Source organism: Abramis brama, assembly GCF_963993115.1.
Source record: "Abramis brama genome assembly, chromosome: 21".
In the NCBI taxonomy this organism is placed as follows: domain Eukaryota; kingdom Metazoa; phylum Chordata; class Actinopteri; order Cypriniformes; family Leuciscidae; genus Abramis; species Abramis brama.
In genome coordinates, this window is record NC_139983.1 from 7,191,659 (window position 1) to 7,206,705 (window position 15,047).

The 15,047-nt window shown below is 38.5% G+C and overlaps 1 protein-coding gene across 3 annotated transcripts in view; it reads left to right on the forward strand.

The window, feature by feature from the left end:
- Positions 1-15,047, forward strand: part of tiam2a (TIAM Rac1 associated GEF 2a) — a 108,832-nt gene that overhangs the window by 30,496 nt on the left and 63,289 nt on the right. For all 3 annotated transcript variants that reach the window (XM_084096044.1, XM_084096045.1, XM_084096043.1), the window contains exons 2-3: positions 12,273-12,334; positions 13,029-14,136. In XM_084096044.1, the coding sequence (XP_083952170.1) occupies positions 13,036-14,136 (1,101 nt within the window). In that variant the 5' untranslated portion in view covers positions 12,273-12,334; positions 13,029-13,035. The remainder of the gene's footprint in view (positions 1-12,272; positions 12,335-13,028; positions 14,137-15,047) is intronic.

Genomic DNA, 15,047 nt, shown 5'->3' on the forward strand with positions numbered 1-15,047 from the left:
TGGTTGCTATACCACTGAATTTAAGCATTAGGAAGAAGCTGCAAATGTTAAGGCTCCTATTTCCTCTCTCAGCGGCTCCCTCTGATTCCCCACCAGCTGTGTAAATGAGGCTTGAAAAGTGAATGAAAAATCATCTGAGACACTGCAAAATCTCCCAGCACCAGACTACATCAGACTCACCATTGATTTCAATGAACTCCAGCACCTTGACATGACAGATTGCTCGCCAAAGGACACAGAGCGAGTCGGGTCAACCTTATTCAATTTAGTGGTTTAAGTAATACGATTTAGGTTCCCTCCATGTGTAGCGTACATGTCAGTGGAGATAGATTGCAGCAGGTGTGGGCTGTGGACAGGGTCAATAGATATGGGCACACGTTTTTTTTTACACCCCTTTAATATCAAAATATGTTTCCCTTTATAAGTGTCCATGCATGTTCTTGTCTCTTCCTCTTCATTTGTCAGCACTTGGTCTTCCAGCACTCTGTTTTATCACTGAACCATCACAGATTCATCTTTTGGTTCAAGTGATCTGAGTGGACACATCTGTAACAGATTTGCCTTTGTGGCACTCGTTGCTTCTCATACTCTGTTTGGCTCCAGAGACCAGAATGTCTGGCAGCGTGATTAATTAGAAATGCACAATGTTAGCTTTTTATATCCTTTATTCCAGTTTACTCATATTTCTTTGTCTCTTACGAACCGTCACTAACAATCATAAGAGGTTCTGCAGAGGTTTAATGATAGGGCCTGATGTGCACTGATGTTTACAACTGTTGTCAATTATGGCAATGCTGCCTTTGTCAGTGACTTACTGGAACATGATAGCTCTTGGGATCACTGCTGACATGTAGGTCTTCTATACAAGATTTTTAAAGAGCAAGTTCCTTCCAGCTACAGAGTCTAGTCAAAAGGGTGATTTGTCTCTGCTGATCTCCAATGTGTGTTTGACCGCTCTCATGAACTATACAGACTGACAAGAATACAAGTTGATTGAAACAAAGAACTTGGAAAAGGAAATGCAGTGACAGTAGTGAATACACTTTTATAGGATAGGTCAGGTTGAAAGTAGAAGTGCAAGTGGATTGGTCAAAACGAACATGATGGTAATCTATACAACCCCAGTTGCTGAATCAATAGTCCCTTTCACAGAGAAATCCCGGTAAATTACTGTAAAACCGGAACGACTTTTCCGGTAATGTTCCACACACGTGCTGGTCACACAAGCAATGGCGTTCTGTCTCTTTAACGGTAAGATACCATTCACACACCAGTACCAAAATACCGGTAAACTCTGTGATGTTAATCATGGGAATTTTTTTTTTTTTTTTTTTTTACTTCTGAGTGACAGCGGTCAGACGTCCGTCTAGCAGCAGAAAACTTATCGGAACTCACTCCGACAGAGCTTTATGATAGCTTTCTGACAGACTTCTTACATCAACGCATTCAACTTTACTTTTAACGTAAGAGTGAACGTAGCCATTTATAAATTGATAGTGTCTGGCTTTTGCTTCCAGTTATTTTTAGCTGTACAAAAAACAGCTTGTTATGCTGCTTGATATTGCAAACTGGTATTACTTACCATACTGTATTAATGTATTGTTGTAATTATAAACACACAGGTCTGTAGCACTGATAGTTTTACTATTTACTGCACTTTTGTTATTCTTCTAGTTATTTATCAGTTGTATGCTTTGGTTCTGGTTAGTTTCAGTGGGTCTTATTCTCTAAGCACGCGTTACTTTGCACAGATTTGTGTGTGAAATTTGTGTACAACATTTTCACAAACAAATTATGATTTACCAAAAACTTTCGCACTAAAATTTATTCTAAATCGACAAAAAATTGGAACAACTGAAACCACACGTACGCAAAAAGCACTTGCACTGTGCGGCCTTATAATCGTGTTAAAAAGTTCAAGCTTCATAGACCAATGAATCTTATCAGTATATGTAACCTTAAATGGAACAAATGGTCTAGACTCCAGCCATCTTTAATGGTCTTTAATGACCGTCTTTAATGGTAATGGGCGAATAAATAAATAAATAAATAAATAAATAAATTGAATTTAATCTTAAATACATTTAATATGCAATGAAAGAGTAAGAAAAGCTGCCTTATACAGTAGCTTCAGCTGTGAGGTTTCTCTGAATAAAGCAGCAGATATAGGCATATGTACAGTTGGATAATCAGAGTAATCAGGTCTGTATAAAAAGTGTTTGTGTTTGAGACTGGCACACTTGGCATTGCTCGAGGATCTGGCGAGAGCGCGTCTGCAGAGAGCAACAAAAGGCTGTAAAGGAAAGGTTGTGCGGAAAGCCCTTATATGGAGATGGTTGGACATGTTTTATAAAAATGACTAACTTCCTGCATGCGGCCGCTCATTTAGAATATTTTAAATTCACTAACGTTAGAACAAGGTTAAGAACAAATTCATGGGCGTGCCGCATGCGTTGTGAATTAGGTTGACATTTTTCGTGAGAAGTTCTCCTGTGTGTACAAATACAAAACTAGATGTACCGCATGGCGGTACAAAATATGACCGCCGCTCAGGCCTGCACTGGCTTTCCACAAAAAGAAATGACGTGGAGCAATTTGGCTGTATTGCGTGTTTATGTATATACCTAAAAAAAGTAGTAGTATGTGCATGTCTGTCTGTGTGTGTGTGTATGCGTGTGTGTATGTGTGTGTCTGTGTGTGTGTGTGTGTCTGTGCGTGTATGTATGCGTGCGTACATGTGTGTGCGCGTGTGTGTTTGTGTGTGTGTCTGTGCATGTGGATTTGTATGTGTGTGTGTATGGGTGTGTGTCTGTGCATGTGGATGTCAGTGTGTGTGCATGCTTGCGTTTGTTTGTATTCCTGCATGTGTGTGTGTGACAGTTAGGGTTGCCAACTTCAGAAAAGGAAAATGCGGGACAATCGTGGTTATTTATAGGAAAATGAGGGACACTCAAAATATTTGTACTGTATCACACAGTGTACGTCATTTCAGTGTCTGCAGTTAAGTTTGTGTTTAAAAGGTTATCAGACATAAACACATTTGTATTGCTTAACCTATTTATGTATTTAATTCTAAAAATAATTTTAATGTCATACATGAAAAAAGTCACATTACAAACAAACCATAGTTCAAAATAACAGCATTTATCTAAAATAGAAAGCTTTTTTAACATTATACACTAGGCTTACAGTTCAAAAGTTTGGGGTTAGTATTATTTTTTGGGAAAAAAAAATAAAGAAAGTAATTGCCTACTTTTATTCAGCAAGGATGCATTACATTAATCAAAAGTGACAGTTAAGATAATGTTACAAAAGCTTTCTATGTACTTTCTAAAAGCTTTAAAACGTTAATAATAATCAGAAATGTTTTTTGAGCATATTATTCCCTCAGGTAGATTACATGTTTTCTTGCGTGGCTGGATGTTAGACTCATGAACAATAATCACGTTGTTTGCATTCGCCAAAATTGATTAGCCGAAATCAAAACGTGGACAGTGAAAGGAAATTACCGTTAGTGCGAGACGAGTCCGGCTTGAAGCGGAAGCGACCAGACGGCAGAGGATGTTCGCAAATCAAACAATGATTTGTCTCAAAACAGTGATTAAAAAAAGCTGTGATTGGATGATGACAGGTGTCGGTGATCATTCTCAAGTGTCGTGGTCAGCACTGCTGCTGTTGCTGTTGTATCAGTCAGTGGTTTATCAGCTTGTCAAAAAACGGGACACGGGAGGTCATGCAAGGGACAAATAAATTAGGCCCAAAATGCGGGACGTCCCGCCTAATTCGGGACAGTTGGCAACCTTAGTGACAGTATCATCCTAAACCAGCAACCCTTCGCTCAACACCACCATCTACAGGCCGATGAGTGTACAGTCACTAAATGTGCACATAAATGAATTTATTTTATACCCCCCCATGGATGAAATTCTACGAAACTTAGCATACCCCCAGAGGATGTCAAGTTAATCATACACATGAAATATGGTGCAGTTCTGAACATCTCAACTGAAGATAGGCATTTTCATTTTTTATGGGAGGGGCGCAAATCACAAATGAGTGATTATGGGCTAGGTTGATGTGGGCCCTTAAGAGCAACATACCATAAAAATTTCTTCATCCTCGGTGCCACGGTTCAGGTAGTTATTTAGGAAAAACTGCATTTTTTGGGTTTGGGGGGGCCCAGCGCGGGGGGGGGAGTGGCCCCCGGGGACCAAACGAAATTTTTCCGTAAAAGTCTAGTGGGGCTACATGCCCACCAAATTTCATGTTCCCCGGTGTTTCGGTGTCCCTGGTATCGTTGACGAAAAATTCAGTAGATGACGGAAAAAAAAAAAAAAAAAACTTTGACAATCCCTATATGACCGCTTTCGCTAGCTACGCTAGCGGCGGTCATAATAATCCGTGCAATTATTAGTCAAAGATACCCTGTTTGTTTCTATAGTTACTGATGTTCTTCACCTGTTGTTCCTTGAGTTGCCTCATTACTCCCTGGCTGTGTCCGAAATCGCCCCCTATACCCTTAAATAGGGCACTGTTTGAGATGACAGCCATTTGTAGTGGTGTCCGAAACCATAGTGAACATTACTGAGTGCACTCATTCAATACCATAATGCACCGCGATAACAATTTTAAAACTGATGTACGCTCTACGGCTAGAGAATACCCATAATGCACTGTGAGGGTCGTGCTGAATGAATTATCTCGTCTTGCCAGAAGATGGCATAGCTATATATATATATGCATAGATACCTCATTGGCGGCTGCTTCTATGGGCCACTATACGTAAGCTGTCCGCCATATTGGAACGGTCAAAGCCAGTCCGTAGCCTAAATCATATGTATTAATTTCATACGGCTTTTTGTTTTTGTCCTCTGTTTTGTTGACAGACCACCGACTGTGTGCTTATGTACAGTATGTTTCGCCCATTCCCATTAAAGACTGTCAGGATGGCTGGAGTCTAGACCATTTGTTCCATTTAAGGTTACATATACTGATAAGATTCATTGGTCTGAAGCTTGTGCAAACTAATGTGAAATAGGCAGTGAAACCCTTCTCATACAGCACTACAGAAAACTACTTGTGAGTTCTTGCTCTTGTTAGCTAGTGCACTTTTGATTATGCCAACAGATGGTGTTAATGAGCTTTGTGCGCAGCCCAGTAAAGGCCAAAATCTGAGAATTGTTCTGAGTGTAATTAGCAGGATCATGCCTTTAGTGAATATGTATGACCTTGTGTCCCTAATCCCCACAAAGACATTTCCCATTTCAAAGGCACCAGCTCCTTTAAACAATTTATAATGGAGACTCTCATTGTCACCCTGATCCTCTTTACTCATTCTGCTCTTTTGTTGTTGAGCTAATCACCAGTAACTGCATGAAATCCTTCATCCTGCATGAAAGCATCATCTTCTAATTAGGATCATCCACTGAATGCTTATCTTTATAAAAATAGTAAATTGTAGAGGCTCTACAGAAAAGTAGATGATTACATCTTATCTGCAATAGTGAGAAAAGTCATTTCTGTCCTGTGCATGCTTTTCAATAAAAATTCTTACTGAGCTTGCCATTAATATATATAATATATATACACACATATATTATGTTAATAAACTTTTATCTTAGATGCGCTTAATCACGATTAATCTATTTGACAGCACTAATTTATTTATTTATTTGCCTTGCAATATAAGTGATACTCTACTATAAAGAATCACATTATGGCAGAAATTTGTGTCAAACTTGTCTAATAAGCTGTGATCCTGATTTATGAATTAGCCAGTTTGAATGAACTTTTTGTTTGATTGAAATTGAGAAAGAATGTTTGTTTTTAGGGAGCATGGTGGAATTTAGGGCTGCCAGGAAAATACAACATTCTTGTACTTGTTTATAAGGGTATACTTAGAAAATAAAAATATGTAGACTTGTCAGTGCCATCCAACCTCAATGTAATCAAATTTTGGGATTTTGTTCCCCATAGAGTTGAAAATGAATCCATTTTCAACCCCTCCTCTTTTACCCGTCCATTTCCCCCATTTCTCTGGCTGCCCTCCCTGCCGTCCCGCCTCTCAATGTGGGGGTGATGGTGCTATGCAGGGTCAGATAACACTGTGGACACATTCGGTTAGCGTTAACCCTCCATGGGAAACTGCGGGGGTTCAGCTTCTGTCCTCTGCTTTGAGTAAAGAACAACAGAGATGTAACTTCAGGTGGATTTCTTAAGGAGTTTATGCTATACCAAAGAAACAAGAAGCACTGGCTTGACAGACATCAGATTTTCCCCTCACGCCATAGCAGTGCTGTCCGGAGCAGGAGTCACTCTCCGTCTGGGAGGGAGTTTCCACGTGTGCACATGTGCTTTTGTGTGAGTCATTTTGTCTCTTAAGTGTGTCTTTCTATGAGAGCTGATGTTGAGATCAGACAGACTGGATTCATCTTCCTTTTCAAAGCATTGTAGATTAAAGCTTTTTCCCAAAGGTAAGGGAAAGGTGTTTTTGTCTGTGTTTTTCATCCTTGCCTTTGTTGCGTCTAACTGGATTAAGAACAGAAAAAAACAGGGTGCAGGTGTAGGTTTAGTGCTGTTCACTTTAGCTTATTGCTGTCTGAATCATTGACTGTTCATTGAAACTTAATCTGCCTTCAGTTCTTTTTAAACTGAAGACTCTTGGTCAGGACAGGTCTGTGATTTACTGAACTGTAGTCAGTCAGTGTGTTGCTCAGATTGATTTGTCTACAGTACGTCAGAAAGATTTAGGAGATGGGTGGACTGGTGATGATTCCAGAGACTGTCAACATTTCTGTTATGATGGACGCGTTTATGTTTCGATACACAGTTCGTTCAACTTCTCTGATCTTTCTGAAACCTTGTAGAGTGGTGAACCGTTATATATGATCTATTACTCCTAAGGGTGTAACGATTCACACGTTTTCTCCATGCATTGATCCCAAATTCTGCCAATGCAAATGCATCGATCTTGAAACATGGATTATTTGAATCGTGACTCATTTGTTTCAGTCAAGAATAATAGTTTGTCTTTTTCCTTTTCTTACTGTGAGACACATTAGAAGAAGCATTTACATAATACTACGAATGCAATAAACAAAATAGAATTGAATCATTAATCATAATCAAATCGAATGAAATTAGTCTCATTGTGAATTTGATCAAATCATTCCTTAATTAAGTAAAAAAAACTTTGAATTAAGAACCACTTCAGAATATGACTCCCAACTAGGGCTGCACGATTAATCGCAATTAACCCGAAATCATGCTTAAACCAATTTGGCTTGGTGCGATGATGAAAGCACAAAGGCTGCGATTACAGTTGTGGTCAGAATTAATGGCACCCCTGGTAAATATGATCAAAGATAGCTGTAAAAATAAATCTGCATTGTTTATCCTTTTGATCTTTCATTCAAAAACTTTTGCAAAAATCAAACCTTTCATTGAAGTAGAAGAATTGAAAGTGGTGGGTAAATCACATTATGAAATAAATGCTTTTCTCCAAAACAAGTTGGCCACAATTATTGACACACCTTAATTTTTTATAAGTAAAATATCTGAAGTATATTCCCATTAATATTTAGATTTTTTAGCACACCAGGGTGACTAGAAACACAAACTTGCTGTGACTTCTTGTTTCACAGGAGTATAAATATGATTAGTATAAATATGATCAAAGCTGGAGAATTTCAAATATAAGTTGAGACTTGGGGTCAGAAAGCCTACAAAAAAATAACATAATCAAACAACCCCTACATCACCACATATTGTTTGGGAGGGTTTCAAGAAAAATCCTCCTTGCTCATCCAAAAACAAACTCAAAACATCAAAATCAACACAAAAATTTGTCACTGAGCACAACATGGATCTGGGAATCTGAAGGATCTGGAGAGATTCTATATGGACGAATGGTCTCTGATCTTTTGTCAGGTGTTCTCCAAACTCATCAGGCATTATAGGAGAAAACTTAGAGCTAATATCTTGGGAAAAGGAGGTTGCAACAAGTATTTAATAAAAGGGTGCCAAAAATTATGGTCAACATGTTTTGGAGAAAAACATTTATTTCATAATGTGATTTATCCCCCTCTTTCAATTCTTCTACGTCAATGAAAGGTTAAATTTTAGCAAATTTTTTCAATGACAGATCAAAAGGATGAACAATGCAGATTTATTTTTAGAGCCATCTTTGATAATATTTACCAGGTTGTAGTCGTGTGTTTATTATTCATGTTTAATAAAAGCGTTTCAATTTTCTGTTTATTCAGTTATAGCAACAGTATGATGCCCATAGGGATTTCCTAGTTTATCATACTTCTGTGAGGCATATTCGGGGTTTCTGCGCAAGAGCGCCCTCTGGCTTTCAGATGGAGCAGCATTTACTACTGATCACAGAGCCGTGCTTCACTGACAAGCATTAAAAAAAATGCAGCCTTTGCCAAACTTCGATTCATCATACAGCCCAACTCCTAACCCACCCAAACTTTTGCCAAAATGCAGCCTGTGCGGTTTAACTTCGATTCATCATACAGCCCAACTCCTAACCCACCCTGTTTTGCCCCTCTAAGGACAAAAGTGAAATGCTATGCCTATATCTAAACACTGTTCTCAGCTGCTGCTGTCAGATCTCGGGACGGTAACATGATGAGGGAGAAAGTGATCTGGGGGCTGCATGTCTAATAATAAAGAGTTATCTTATGTAACAGCAGGACATAAGAGAACTATGACAGAGAAAGTGTTGGAGGCTTCTTTGCTTCTGTTATGTTCTGCACGCTAGTTATGTGCCTTTTGCATGGCAGTGCTTTTTGTGTCAACTTGACATTAGAGATTTTTCCATCAATTGTGTGTTCAAAGTTGTGTGATTTCTCACATGAACCTATTGTCATGTAAAGTTCTTTAAATGCCTTCTTAACTTTTTTCACATTTTTCATTATTGATTGTAAACCACATTCTGTCACTGAAATACTGTTATTTACATGTCTGTTTTGTGTTTCTGCTTGAGTGTCTGCCAGCTTTAACCACCATATTATAAAAGGAACAATTTAAATTGTAGCTAAGGAAAATTATCATTTTAACTTTAGCATTGCACTGCGACAGGCTCATTTGTCAGACTAAAGCCTTTTTTATTTCAATCTGTGTGGAAAAGCAATGAGCATATTCCTTCCCCAGCAGTGTTGTATAGACACTTTAATTGGCATTGATGTTAAGCAGTGAATTGGGAGGTAAAAGAGGGGAGTTTTAGGCAAAGACTGATGTTCAAATAATTCTGGCCTTCGATCTGGATCTATACAGTAGCTTTCTTAAAGTAAGCCTCCGCAATCATAATACAACACATACTTTGCTTTCTCAGGCTTTTTTTGAATCAAAGTTCCTTTGATGTTTGAGCCTTGTTTCAGCTAAATGTTGTAAAGAACCAAATTAAAATAACATTGTATATTTTAGCTTATGTGCAAAATGATACCACAGCGTGATTGTCTTTACCCCCTTGAGCAACAACACTACCAACCTTTTCTGGTAATGGGGGAATCAGTCCTGTCTAGGAAGAGCATTGGAGAAATTTTGACCCATTTCTCCATTCAACAGTTCTTCCACTTAGTGACTTTTGTTGGGTTTCCAACATTTCTGTGTGTGTTTGTGTGAACTGCTATCTTTAGATCTTTCCACAACACTTCTATTGGGTTACACTCATGTCTAGCCATGCTAAAACATTTTTTGTGCTTTAAACATGGTAGACCTTATATGTTTAGGGCCATTGTCTTGCTGCAGTGTCAGTGTTTTAAGTGTCAGTTCCCAGACTGACAGCTTTATATTGTCCTGTAGACTTTTTCAGTTTAACTCTGGTTCAAATCATTTTACTGCCACCACTGTGCTTTACAGTTGGGATTAGGTTCCTATTATTGTACACAGTATGTGGTTTTCTCCAAATGTAACACTTCTTATTTAAAACCAAGAAGTTCTCTAGACCAATGAGACCACAGGACATTCTTCTTACAGTCCTCGGCCTCATCCACATGTTCCTTGGCAAACTTTAGACGGGCAGCAAAGTTCTTTTTAGAGAGCAGTGGTTTCTTCTTGCAACCCTGCCATATACTGTAAAATGTGTTTTGTTGACTTGCTAAAAGACTGAGAAAAACTTCACAAATGAAAACAAAGTTTTGTTGTAGTTAATTGGATTCTCTTCACAATGTATAGGTTAAACTGAAATGCTTACACAACTTTCTACAACCACTGCATTATTGTCTTGAGTTACATGAATTCATCTGTGTGTTATGTTCGTTAGTGAATGTTATAGCATGACTTCTACGTTCAATCGTTAGCTTTGATTGGTCAGTGAATAAATTGAACAAATGGAAAACAGACTACCGTTCAAAAGTATGGGGTCGGTAAGAATTTTTAATGTGTAAAGAAGTCTCTTATGCCCTGCAAGACTGCAGGGCATTTGATCAAAAATACAGTAAAAACTGTAGTTGGAAATTATGAAAATGATTTGGTGATTAAGAAACATTTCTTATCACAGTTTAAAACGGCTGTACTGCCATAATATACATAATATTTTTGTGGAAACCTAATATGTTTTTTGTTTTTTTAGGATTCTTTGATAAATAAAGTAAAAAAATAATAATAATTGAAATAGATTTTTTTGTAACTGTGACCTTTGGTCAGTATAATGCGTCCTTGAAAAAAAAAAAAACAGAGGTTGAATAAAATTAACTAATGTAACCCCCAGCTCTCTCTGGAATTTTCTATAGTGATCTCTGAAATTCACTTGATTCCTGATCTTTCCTTCCGCTAAAGCTAATGAGGATTTAACCTCTCTTAATAACGGTTACAACATTGCTCGGCTTGTATACATGTGTTCTTAGAAATGTGTAGGACACTGTTTTCTTAAAGGGAACGTTCACCCAAAAATGAAAAATCTATTATCATTTACTCAACCTTATGTTGTCTTAAATCAGAATGACTTTATTTTTTTTCTGTGCAACATAAAAAATATTTTGAGATTTTAGTTTTTTTGTCTATACAATGGATGATCACCATAACCGTTTGGTTACCAGCATTCTTCAAAATATCTTATTTTGTGTTCTGCTGAAGGGTGAAAGTCATACAAGTTTGGAACAACAAGAGAATGAGGAAATGACAGAATTTAAATTTTTGGGTGAAATATCCCTTTAATTTTTAGGACAGACTAAGAGAGACCTACAGGCCTACACTCTAAAAAAAAACGATTCGTTTTTTTTTCGCAACCCAGCACTGGGTGTTTGAATGGGCTCAAAATACCCCACAGATATTTTTATATAGCATGTTAAAATTGTCACTTTTTGAGGGTGATCAAAAAGGCACCGTTTTTGTGTCTGTCCCTTTAAATGCAAATGAGCTGCTGCTCCCGGCACAGAGGGCGGAGCTTCAACAGCAGAGGTGTAAAGTCCAGGTTCAGAAAGTAAAAGTCCTCCTCAGTATTTTGTTCCAATCACCTGGATTTGCTAATTCAGACAGGAGAGAGAACTAATTAGTGAAATCAGCTGACTGAGTTTATGGGTGGAATAAACATATGGCAGGACTTTTACTTTCCGACCCCTGGACTATACAACTCTGTTCAACAGCTTGTGTCCTTTTACCTTACCCAGACATGCACTGAAAATTTCAAAAACTTTTAGCCTTTTATGTTCAAACCGGATATATATATAAAACCCTGCGTCAGAGGGTGTATTGTTTCAGCTTTTAGTAAGATTGACCCATCCGCTAACCCAGCGGCTGGGTAACACAAAAACTACCCAACAGCCTCAACCCAACATTTGGACAGAAACTCTCTTTTTTTTTTTTAGAGTGTAGGGATATGTAGCCTGTGTTAGTGTGGTCCTGTGGATAGTAGGCCTACTGAGAACATGTTCTGACCACAGCTTTATTTGGTATCTAGCTCAAAGCTTTTTTAGCAGTGTAGTCAAAAAAAGGTTGCTGTAAATAGTAAATGAAGTCAACTTTTTTTCTTCTTCAAAACCAAAACCGTTACCAACTGTCAGGGCAAGATGTGGACAGCTCAGGGAGAAAAAGTTTAAAGAGGATGTGAAAATGCCAGTGAGTCTTCAGATATAATTAGTCTTATCCTGTTAATCAAATGTTTTCCAGGGTTACATATTGAATTTTAACGTCAACCACATTTCCTGAGATGGTAGAATAGGTGGACCATTCCATTGATATTTTTGTTGTACTGTGAACGTTTTTCACCTTTTAAAACGAATGCATTCTAAGACCAGTATTTTTTTTTTTCTTCCCCACAGATAACCAAGGACAGAATGGTGACTGTGCAGACATCAAGGCCATAAGAGGCCTAACTGCCTTGGTAAGTCATACTACGGCATATCACTGCCAATACCATGGATTGCTTACTTTACTGGAAAATCTCAGTAACTTGTTGCAGACTTTTATATCACTTAAAATTCACAAACAAACACTATGGGCCAGATTTACTAAACAGGGCAAATTAGCGTAAAAGCGCAATTCCAAAACAGCGCTGATGGGAGTGGAAAGTTCTGTGCGTGATCTACTGATGATTCGCAAATTAAAGAACACAGACACAGTCAGATCATTTCCATAATGACCAACGCAATCTACCAGGTAGCGTCTGGTTTAAGACATGCTTTTTTTGGGGTTGTAAATAATGGCGCAAACACCAGTAAATTGACGAGCGCACACCTTAGTAAATCACCTTGCATGATTAATTTAAATACTCTCCTCCCATAAATTTTGCGCCTGAAAGGGAAACTCCTACAAATGCATATGCAATAAGGTCAGCCGCAAAAATAACTGTCTACGCCTTTTCAGCACTAATTTTTCAATGCGTGTCTTTAGTAGATCCTGACAGTATTTTTTTAATGCCAAAAGAGGGTTTGCGCTGGCGTAAGCTGTTAGTAAATGTGGCCCTAGAACTAAATCAGAATCTCAAAACACACAGTAGTCATAATCCATAACAGCAATATTTAAAAGACTTAGCATAGCTTTGTGTTACTGACAGAATCTTTCTCTTGCTCTTCTAGATCCAGGATGGGAAACTCTGAGAGCCAGTATAGCATCCAGGGCACTAGAAACAATAGCTTCATCATCCCTGGCAGACAGAAACCCTACTCATTCAAGGTCCACTCTGCCAAAGAAGACGCTTTATCACCTCTAGGCTTTTGGAGTGCTGGTTCAGGATTTTCTGCATTGAAGTCCAGAAATGTAGATCGTGGTTCCTCCCCGTCGAAGAGCAGCCGCACCTTTATGTCCCGCCATTATGATTACATCACACATAAACTAAAGAGTGGTGCAAATAGTCAGTGGAATGGGGTTTCAGAGGACTTGTTGCCTGATGGCTGCTTGACATTGCCTTCTGAAAATGGCTGTTTGTATGGCAGCCACAAGGAGAAGAGAAAACCCTGTAATAATTATGCTATTAACACAATGAAGATGCTTGAGAAAAGTCCCAGGTTTGAGGATATTGAGGACCAGAGTAGCCCCAGGGTTGTTATCAAGAAAGATGGTAGCGTACGAGTAGAATTTAACAGCAGTTCAAACAGTGCCCTTACTTTGGATGATTGCGCTGGACCAGTTCAGCTCCTCAAGTTTTCCCCTACATTAGAGTCCAGTTCTCGCTTATCTGGTGTATGTCACTCATTAGACGCCCATCTTGGAGCTGCTCAGGCTGTTTCCAGCCTCAAGAGCAGTAAAGGTAGCTCTCTGAGCTCAGATGGCTCCTTGTACGACTTGCCCTGGGGGACCAGTGTCGAATTTAACGATTCAGACAGTGCATCCCCTAACAGCCAAAGACAAATCATTTCATCAAACGTGGGTTTTTTGGATGAGCCGTTGGCTGCCAATACTACAACCATCCTCTACAGGGATCCCAGAATTGCTGCCACCTTCTCTACGGTTAAGGATTTGCAGTTTTCAAATGACAGCCATTTAAAGCACAGATCCTCCTATGTGTCTGTGATGGAGGAACACTGTTCGGAAGGAGGCCCAGAGGAAGAGCAATATTCCTCCTTCACCTTACCTTGTCGTAAACCTAAGCCTTTTCTAGACAATAATGGAAAGAAAGAGTCCATCAGAAACAGATTTAGGCGCATCAGTGACTGGACCGGAAGTTTGACCAGGAAAAAGTTTCAGGTAAGGACAATGCTTTGGATGGCTGTTTCCATTTTTCTTTAAACATGCTCATTTTTTACCTCGTAGGGCTGTTTTGTGATTATGTCTTTGTTTTAGTTTTATTTAGTAAAGTGAATGATGTAATAAGATTTAAATCCAATGCCAGCCTCAGTCTGCATATCCGAGTTAATGCAAACAAACTATTGCTCACTCTCGGGATTAGGGGTTGCGTCTCTCCTTACATTTTTTTGTTGTTGGCTAGGTGAACATCTCAAATAAGATTGTTTGTATTACAGCTCCTCAAAAAGCTGCACAGTTTCAGGAATCATTCATGTCACGTCTTTCACATCAACACAAACGTGAAAAGCGGCCATTGTAAATCAGCAAGACCACAAGTGCACATGAAGCAGTGGTGAAGACACATGTATTATACACAAATAATTATAATTATAATACACATCTTATTACACTATAACTTTTTTTATTTAGTTCAAAGAATGATTAAATGCAAGTTTCCATGGTCAATCGCAGACGGTTATCCCTATAGGTGCACACTTGTCAAAATGAAATGTTAAATATGATTCATCAGTTTCTGTTAGTCCCGCCCCCACAATGTTATCGTTATGACGCAAGGTTGTAAAACTTGTAATAGTAGGAATTGCGGGTTTGTGGAGTTGAATTTGAAAATGGTGAAGCCAATATCAATCGGTTGATGCTTTAAAAAGCCTAAATTAGATATCTCAGTTGTACAGCTGCAATAAACCAAGTCTAGCAATGAATCCGGGTGATTCCTTTAAACTTCAAACTTCCTTCAAAATTCCTGCAAACTGACAGACACTTGATTATAATAATAAGATCATCTCCGATTTTAAGTTCTGTCGTCTCAGACTAATATTGTAGGAGAACCAGTAAAGGTAAGTACAAACATTCTC